Source organism: Lycium ferocissimum, chromosome 7 (genome assembly GCF_029784015.1).
Source record: "Lycium ferocissimum isolate CSIRO_LF1 chromosome 7, AGI_CSIRO_Lferr_CH_V1, whole genome shotgun sequence".
NCBI classification, from domain to species: domain Eukaryota; kingdom Viridiplantae; phylum Streptophyta; class Magnoliopsida; order Solanales; family Solanaceae; genus Lycium; species Lycium ferocissimum.
Genome location: NC_081348.1, coordinates 56,422,632 through 56,431,858, shown reverse-complemented (window position 1 = coordinate 56,431,858; position 9,227 = coordinate 56,422,632). Strand labels below are relative to the sequence as shown.

Here is a 9,227-nt window from a genome sequence, read left to right as displayed (position 1 = left end):
ATTCATTATATAAAAGTTCAAGTTTCGTGTATTATTGATATAAATTTTGTTTCATCAAGTTAAACTGATTACAGTAACAGGTAATCTCAATAGCAAGTTTAATGTGATGATCTAAAAAGCATGTTCCAAGTATGACTTTGATTGCTAACGTGATGATCTAAAAAAGCATGTTCCAAATATGATTTGATTGCTAATGTGATGATCTAAAATTCCAAATATGATTTTGATTGCCGGACATTAGTTAGTTAGAAAGTAATAACCCGTTAAATTAGGTGGATGATGTGAACTTCTGACAACGGCAAAATTTGAAAACGTTTACCTTATCAATCATTAACCTTGAGCACCAAAAGTAGAGTATGTGTGAGGGTCATTGTCACTTAAACCCTTATTTTGTGCTGGTTTTTAATATTTGCCCTTTCATAATAGATACTCCTTCGACTCAATTCCATCTGAAAAGGCATGAAAATTAAGAAAGAAATAAATATTTTTAAATTTATGGTCCAAAAAAAGATTTAAATATCTGTATGCTGGTAAATTATTTTATAAAGTTAAATTGTTTCTAAATATAGAAGGTGATGTCATTTTTGGAACAAACTAAAAAGCGAGAGTATTTTTAAATTAGGACATCCAAGAGAGTAACTTAAATATCTATTTACGTAAATATGTATTTATATTTTTGCATCATAATATTTGATACTAAAGTAATTTTTTCTACAATATGTATTTATATTTTTGCATCATAATATTTGATAATTTATGTCCGCGCTCTTAATCCGTTAAGTATAAATTCAATTGTTAAAAAAATAAAAATTAAAGACTAGCTCAATTGAAGGGCAAGTCGTGCCTCCTTTCTTAATCAGAAGTCTCGAGTTCGAGCTCTGTGTATGAAAAAAATATTTGATAGTAAGCGTTTCTTCTGAAAATGAGCTCTATGCTATGCGAATTCAAATATAATCAGACTCTAATGCGAATATCGGGTCAGGCAGAGAAAAAAAAAAAGGCCAAGACGTGCAATTTCTTCTATATGTCGGCACATGAGAAACGAGATCTGTGGATCTTCTCGGTTAATTGCATTATCCAAAGTAATGCACAGCCCACGTGTATAAATATGCCACAAGCCATCTGCCCCATTTCCTTCCCATTAAAGCCACTACTTTTCCTTCCCCCCGCCACATACACATTTGCTCAAATATTCCAATTAGTTTTTTTTTTTTCTTCTCCTATTCCTTCCCTTCAACGCCACTTTAAAACAAACAAATTCATACCTTCAAATGTCAAAAAGTAATTAAATCAATTTATGAAGTCTCATCTCATTTACTTCCAAATATTAATCTCACTGTAAATGTAAAAAAGTCTTGTCTCACCGCAAACTTTATTTGAAAATCCTCCATTGGATCCATAATCCACAATTACATTTAGGGAAATTCCTTTGTTTCCTTCAATGTTACGTTTATTTTGAAGAAGAAATCAAACGAGATTAACAATGGCTACAATTTCAACAGCTCGAAGCACTGCTTACCTTACAGCTCTCACACAAGAGATTGAAAAAAAGCTTCAACGTGTACGTATAGATGCTTCGTTTCGTTCTTTTGAATTTCATTTTTTTTGAATTTTAATTTTAATTTTTTTATTGTCTAATTGAGTTTTTTCTTTTTTATAGGCATTGACTTCGCCATCGCTGAGGCGTAACTTATTGCAAGAGTTATTCGCTGATATAGCTTTGGAAGTAGATGATAGAGCAAAAGGTAACTTAAAGTTAATTACTCTTTTTTTTTTTTTTTGCTTAGGTATTGTAGTTATGTTAAGCACATTATGGATATTATTCGCGTGATGTGGAAAACAAAGATGGATGATCTAATTTGAGTACTGTCTCCTGTCCGTTTTTACTTGTCCTGTATTAACTTGGCATACCCTCAAGGAGCCATAAATAGAATAACAGTTTTATTACAGGCATAATACATATAAATTTTGGAGGTGATTTAGATATCATTTTGCAAGTTAGAGTGTTCAATTGACAAAGTGGTGACAAAGTGGAAACGACTTGAGGTGCATATTTGTGCACACCTACGGAGGGCATACTTGCTAGCTGAGGCCAAGTTTGAGGGCCTGTTTATGCATTATGCCTTTACTATATCACCCCTAATTATTAGTAAGTCATGATTGAAATCAATCAAACAATACTTTAAAGTTTTGCAGCCACATACAATTTCTGGAAGTTTTCTAACTCAATAAAATAATAAGGGTAAATAGGTATGAAATGGTAAATTATCTCTTGGTTTAGAAAATTGGACAAAGTAAAAGTGGACATCTATTTTTAGTAGATGGACAAGTAAAAATGGACGGAGGGGAGTACAATAAGTCAACTTATTGATTGTAAATGTGAAAAAAGCATGGTAAATTTAGTAAGTTTTCCAATCGAATTTTGTGCTAACATTTATGCCTTTAAACACTATTGAGGGGTAGCAGAAGAAGAATTATGCTCTGTTAAGTGAGCCACGATGAACAAAATAAAGTTAGAAAGTTGCCTGGTTGATCAAAAGGAGATCTGTTGAAATTATTTGATTAATATGTAGTTCCTCCGGTCTACTTTACTTGTCGTCCTTACTAAAAATAGATAGTCCAAAATAGTTGTCATTTTAGAAAATCAAGATATAATTAACTAATTAATTTTCACCTTTACCTTTACTCAATAAATGTGGAGCGAGATTATTGCGGTGAAAAAGTGAGTAGTATTAATTGAGATCAAAGAATAAATAAGGATAATTTAGTTAAGTTACTTTTTAGTTAATATTTGTTAAGGTGCGTGCAAAAAGAAAACATGACAAGTAAAATGGACCGGAGGAAGTATTTACTACTGAAGCTAAATGACTAAGCCAAGGTGGCGCTTTTGGAGAGCAGTAGAGGGGCATCTGGGATGTTTAATCGGTAAAGTTGGGCAAAATTTGGTTATAAATACTCCGTGTGTTTTAACATTAACTTCATAGTGAGTTTCCATTTTGTTTGGTGTGTGTGAAGTTGCTCTCTGTTGAGGTTAACGTTACTAACTTTATCTGTAGCACCTTCATCTTCTCATAGGACCTTTGGAATATAAGATTGGCACGATTTCCTGTCCATTATATAGATTCGTGTAAATGTATGGTCTTTTATTCACCTCTTTGCTTGTCTTGTAAACTGAATGATTGATATGAGGAGCGTACATCTGCACCTCATTGCTGAGTTGAGTTAGTGAATTGGATTTTTTCAGGGAAGTCTTGAAAAAGAGCTACTTAAGCACTTATGAAGTTGATTACTGAAAGCACATTGCAAGCACGTGTGATGAAATATTATCTGATCTTAATGCTATCTTGAGAGTCATTTACTGTATCATATTGGTCACAGGGATGCTATACTATATTACATACTTATACTATACGTGTTTGATGTGTGATAGTTGCGTTTGTAAGGTATCTGTAATTGAGAACTATGCAAATATTTCATTCATGGAGAGAATTTGGTGCTCTGATTGGAAGCAATTCTAGACTACAGCCCTTTTGGTAGCGAATGTTGTGCTCTGTATGTTCAATGTGTATATTAGAATACAACATGCTCCATTTTTCTAATGTTATTGCAGAGATGGTATTATTGGGACTGGTATTTTTCTGTATGAGGTTTTCAAATGATAAAAATGTTCCTGGCATAGTTATGCGATAACTAATATTAGGTAATGCTGTAAAAAAGCTAATTGGGTGACAAACCAAAATGCAATGTTGTGATAAAGTTTGTATATCCTATATTTAAGTACCGATGTAACATCTGATTAGCACATTCCGCTTCAATCATGTATACATCTACTGGGTGAATGAAGAAAATCTAGAACAAAAATTGTAGCCTGGCCTTCTCATTCGAATTGAAGAATCGTCTGTTGGAGAATTATTTATAGTATGCCAGCCACAGGGTTGTGACATGTGAAGCTGCCTAATAAATTAGGATACCTAATTTAACAAATAAAAATAGACTGAATGTAGTGTACTGTCCTTGAAGCTGCTAGAACAGTAGCAGCCATGTAATATCACCTGAGCTAATAGAGTACGGTAGCAACCATGTAATATCACCTGAGCTAATAGAGTACAACTGGATTTTTGTAAGAGATTCCCAACTTGGAGACTCTATAGAACCCAGAAAAATTGAAGCTGCTTTGGGATTGTTCTATTGGAGAAGACGGCTCATTTCAATTCCTTGACAATGTAACCAACCTAGTGGACAAGTGGTGAAATAGGTTGTAAGGACTTTTTGGCATCACTCAAGTAGTTTGCTGAAGTAAGCAGAGGATTGCATTCATTTCTGATCTGATATGGTCAAACAAAAGGATAGTCATATGACTGCTTACTTCTCATATCCGAACTTTTTACTTAATCCAATTAAAAATTTGCAGCATTGGGAGAAATATAAAAGCAGACTTTCGTGGGTTTTATTGATTCTAAGATATTTATTTTGTCAACTTTGTACTAAGCACTTTCTTAGCTGTATATCTTTGGTGAAATACACCTTACTCGTTAGAAGAGCTCTTTGCTATGGCAGTAAGATTAAATCAGGACTATTCTTCATCTCATAAAAATTGAATCGTAGTCCCGCATTAGACTGTCAACGTGTGGGAGCTTGTTTTCTAGATTCTTTCGCATCTTGATTAGAGGACTTCTTATAACAGACTCTCACATGTTGTCACCCTAACTGCTGCTCCTAAAACTGAATGTTCTGAAACGTTAATTAACTGGGTTAATAGGTTTACAAATTATCTACAATTCACATTTTTTTTCCTCAGCCTTTTTCCACTACCCTTTGTTTGAAACCTAGGAAAGGGAAGTGAAAGGGAAGGAAGAGTCACAGTTTTCTCGCCCTGTGTTTCGTTCATTTTTAAGAAAGAAAAGAAGAGGAAAGAAAAATTCGAAGAAAGATCTTCTTGTTACTTCTGACTGAAATTACTATTTTGTGGGAGAGTAATCCTCCCTCGGGGGAAAAAAAAATCTAAATCTTTTGTTTGAAAGTGTCCAGAAGTATGAGATATCATCCGCTAAAGGAAATTCAGGATTTTGGTGTGAAGCATTTTTAGGTTATCAATCAGGGGAGAGAACTTATTTTATGGTTTAACATTTATACAGAGATAATACTCAGCAGCGAGGATGCTATTACGGTTGCAGAGGAACAGACTGAAGGACCCATATGCTACTACTATGTGCTTGCTGATCATTTTGTCCATGTACCTCAGAACGGAAAGCCGATCCTTGATCTGATAGTCCAACTGTGGAGCCAATCTTTCGCTTCAAATATATTTTCACTCCTTTTCCACAAGTGGGTTAGTAGATTTTTTATGTCCTTCTGTGAATTTCCCTTTTATGTTATGTACCTTATCAAAAAAAAAAAAAAAAAAAAGGAGTAGTGGCAGAATGTGAATTCCCATTCAAAGAGTGGAAGATGGCTTCCAGAGTGACAAGTTAAAGATGATATTATGGGGAGCCTTTTTATTTGTCTTTCTTGGCCTTCGTAAGCAGCGCATGTTTCTCCCAATATTTTGGGTTGTGCTTGAATTTGGTCATTGAATGTGCTGTGAAACGATGGGCCAAGCCCAAGAGAGGTTTTACTCTCCCAATTGACTTCCCAAATGAAGTAATTTCACTCATTTTCCTTTAAAGACTGACAGGGGTATATTTGTGTGCCCCTAGAATCTCTTAAATATGCAAGTTGGAGGAGAGGAGTGTTTTTTGTTCATGCAACTGTAATGAACCTACTCTTTACATATTCTTCTCCTCTTCTACTTTGCAGTTGTTCGAGGTTCAACTTGAAAATTCTGAAGTCCTCCTCCGCTACTCATCAGCTCTGGTTCAAGGAGCTACAAATGTATTCTGGTATGAGCTTCGCTTTTATTTTAAATTTCATTGATTGCTAATGTCACTTTTCATTTGCAGCTTCTATGAAATCAGAATTCTGTAAAGCTACTTGTATGTGAGCTTTCTATTCTAGTGCTGAGCTAGCTACTATTTCAAGGACACAACTCCTTCATATCTTAGATATATCAAGGTTCAAATGTGATTAAGCTAACAGTTATAGGGTCTTTCCGTTATGCACCAATCTGAACGGCGTGTTACTTTGTACACTCCTTAGCATGTGCTTTCCCTTGTAGCAACCTGCCTAAGTTTTTGTGGTGATACTTCCCCTTTTACAAACCTGCCTAAGTTTCTTGGTGATACTAGGACGTAGATTGCTTTGCATACATTTTCTCTTGCATGACTGATATGTATCATCTTGTTGGATCAATTTTTTAGCCTTTAAATCACTATCATCAAATCTCGTCACCTCCTTGCATTCCCATATCTACGTTAAGATATACACTACTCAGAGATTTACTCTGTTGATGCTCAATTGCTCATAGAATAGATTGTTTAATATTTTTGTCCAACTGTATTGTATGTCTGGCAGAGATGCTATGCCTTTTTATATTCCTGCTCTTCTGCATTTCCAATATTTGTTTTCTGCTTTTTTCTTTTGGGTGCTTCGAAATAGCTTCTCAAAATATGTAATTACTGCTTTTTCTTGTATTTCTTTCACAGTGCACAATTGAAGAAGAAAAGCTCGGGGATGGGATATGGGGGTTATAGTAAAATGTGTTAAGTGATTGGCTGAAATATCCTTTTTTGCAGGATTGACATCCAAACAAATACAAGGCGTTTCCAGAGTCTCTTTCAGGTCAAATACCACTGACTTGATTTCTATTGTTGAAGTATTTGGAGTAAAGGCTAGTACTGGTGCTTTCTTTTGTTGCTTTTTGATCGATTGAAGTAAATGGTGACAATGGGTTATATGGCTGTATGTAACAGTATCTGCTTGAAGATGTTGCCCTTGTTCCTGAGCGATTAAAGAAGATCCCTTTGCAGGTATAATGTTTCTCCCCTCTGCTTGTCCTGTGTGCCAAAGCAAGTCTAATTTTAGTGGGCATTTCCTAACATCACTTGCGATCTTCATCTTGACAGGCCCAAAGAGATCTATTTCTGTTCCTTTCCAGGTTCATATTTTTCTATAACCTAGGTGAGTTGATCTTAGCAGTAACCTCGCATAGAAGGTTTAGATTACACGCTTATGTTAAAGCTTTTTGCAGCTGACAGGCTAGGAAGCTTTTTAAGTCAATTCCCTGACTTTCCAAATGCTTTCTTGATTGGTGGTCCAGCAGATATATTTGTCACTGAACTATCTGATCAGGTAAGAGCAGGATTTTCAACATCCCAAGCCGTCTCCTTATGTTTCCTGTACTTGTTCTCATTTACACTTCTGATATCAGCTTCAAAAACTAAAAGTGGAGCCAGTCTTGTTGCATTACCTCTCCCAATTGAAAGTCCTGCAAGGTAAAGCAAGCTTTGTAGCGTTAATTTGTAAGTGGTCTACAATAAATGTGGGTTTGTAAAGAATGTCTGGAGTTACATTTATTACATTGACCTCTCTGCAGGATTAGAGTTGAGAATGGCCACTAGCACAAGATTGAAAACTTGCTTGTATAGCTTCACGTCACCCGGTGCTCCCATGTACCCAACAAGAGCTGTTCGGCATGCAGCATGGAATGCCTTAGATTTGCTATATCCTGTGAGTAATCTCCCCATTATCTGAATAAAAATTGTGATTTGATAGCATTACGTAGTCGTATTTCGGACTTTTTGCTTTGAATGCTATGTTGTGCTTTCCTATTATTTGCTGTGTCTTTTTTGCTATGCCTTATTTACTTCCGTATTTTCTTTCTCGAATTGCATTTATTATGCGTGACTTGAGCCGAGGGTTTTCCGCAAACAGCCTCTCCAACTCCACGAGGTAGGGTATGGTCTGCATACCCTACCGAGAACCCACACCTGGTAATACACTGGGTATGATGTTGTTGTTGATGTATGGATTAATGTAGTATTTACTTGCTAGCTCATGAGATGCTTAATAGTGTAGCAAAGCAGCCTATGCGCAATGCACCTAGCAAGAGATAAAGAACGACAGCACAATAGTGGAGATATACATTCAGGTCTTCCCCAGTTTTTTCTGGAGAGCCAAAAATGCTCTTGAACCTTAAGCTGTGTTTATCTTTGAACTAGCTCGTAACATCTTGTGCATAGCTGTTGAGAAAGAAATGAAAGCCAGATTATCTATCCGTGGGGGAAAAAAGAGAAGAAACATCTGGATTAGGAGTAGATAAACTTAAATCTGTAGTTGGCACTGGCGATATTTTATAAGTGGATGGCATAAAAAGATGACTTCTTAGAAAAGCAGTTTCAACTGCTTTGCCAGTTCCGCGATAAATGTTGAAGTTTGTTAGCTTCTATATTTCCTTTTTGAATATGGAAGCATGTGACAATGGTTAGAGAATATTACAAGCTTGGGAAAGTTGTTTTATCCTTTTCCCGTTCATCCCAGTGTTCCAGTTTATCCTGTAACGCGATTTTAATGTCTTGCTTCAGGTCGGGCGATACCCTCGGCATATTATAAGTCTCTTTTTCCGCTTGCTGTATCCTTGGTATTGGCCTTCTTCATTTTGGAACTTTATAAAGTCGTGCATTCTGGCCATATTCTATTCTCTTTTGAGGTTAATATTTTCTAGTTGGGATAAAGTGAGGAGTAGAACAAAGGAGCAATGATGTCTGCACCAATGGTTCTACATTTAGCTTGTGTGGAGTAATGTTGTATGTGTTTTAATCGAGAGGTTCGGTTCCCGCTGTATCAAAGGTTTTTCTCCGAGCATGTAATTAAGATACTGAGAATTATTGTTCTTTACCAAAAAAAAAAAAAAAAAAAAAAGGAAGATACTGAGAATTATTGTTCTCGAAAGCATGTTGGTGTATATCGATGTAGAGCAGTATAGTTGTCCATTCCCCCCTAGTGGATATACTACTTGTGTGCTTTTACATTCTTAGTTCAGGTTGTAGGCTCGACAGAATTGGAGGCCTAAAATGAAATTTTAATTAGAGGCCTAAAACAAAACAAACTTTATATACTATTGTTATTTGAAATCTATTTTTCTAAATTTTTATAGATGTAAAATTATTAGTTTATCATTTTTTGTAATCGATTTCTTTGAATAATTTTGTTTTTTCAATTGTTAATATCAAGCAACATTTTATCGATTTCAATGTTGAAAAACATTCTTCCATCATTACAGAAATTGGAAACATAATTCTATAAGCGAAAACTTCGCAAATTTTAGATAAAAATTATTGAGCTAGAATCAT

The 9,227-nt window shown here is 35.3% G+C and overlaps 1 protein-coding gene across 2 annotated transcripts; it reads left to right on the top strand.

Annotated features, from left to right (window-relative positions):
• The first annotated feature begins 1,331 nt into the window (after nt 1–1,331).
• Nucleotides 1,332–8,992, top strand: LOC132065724 (uncharacterized). 2 transcript variants are annotated; one of them, XM_059459244.1, is made up of 11 exons: nt 1,332–1,561; nt 1,661–1,745; nt 5,136–5,325; nt 5,797–5,879; nt 6,672–6,766; nt 6,849–6,905; nt 7,002–7,056; nt 7,127–7,227; nt 7,307–7,370; nt 7,472–7,605; nt 8,460–8,992. In XM_059459244.1, the coding sequence occupies exons 1-11, from the start codon at nt 1,484–1,486 to the stop codon at nt 8,634–8,636; spliced, it is 1,119 nt and encodes a 372-aa protein (XP_059315227.1). In that variant the 5' UTR covers nt 1,332–1,483; the 3' UTR covers nt 8,637–8,992. The 2 variants fall into 2 exon arrangements, with proteins under 2 accessions (XP_059315227.1, XP_059315228.1); XM_059459245.1 differs by having other exon boundaries at nt 5,136–5,329; nt 6,672–6,717.
• Nucleotides 8,993–9,227: the final 235 nt, after the last annotated feature.

What these genes read in the sequence shown, in the direction of transcription:
- LOC132065724 (XM_059459244.1), top strand. Translation starts at nt 1,484, where the DNA reads ATGGCTACAATTTCAACAGCTCGAAGCACTGCTTACCTTACAGCTCTC. An exon ending in GGAGCTACAAATGTATTCTG is followed by an intron (nt 5,880 to 6,671) that starts GTATGAGCTTCG and finishes CCTTTTTTGCAG; the next exon opens with GATTGACATCCAAACAAATA. An exon ending in TTGAAGTATTTGGAGTAAAG is followed by an intron (nt 6,767 to 6,848) that starts GCTAGTACTGGT and finishes TGTATGTAACAG; the next exon opens with TATCTGCTTGAAGATGTTGC.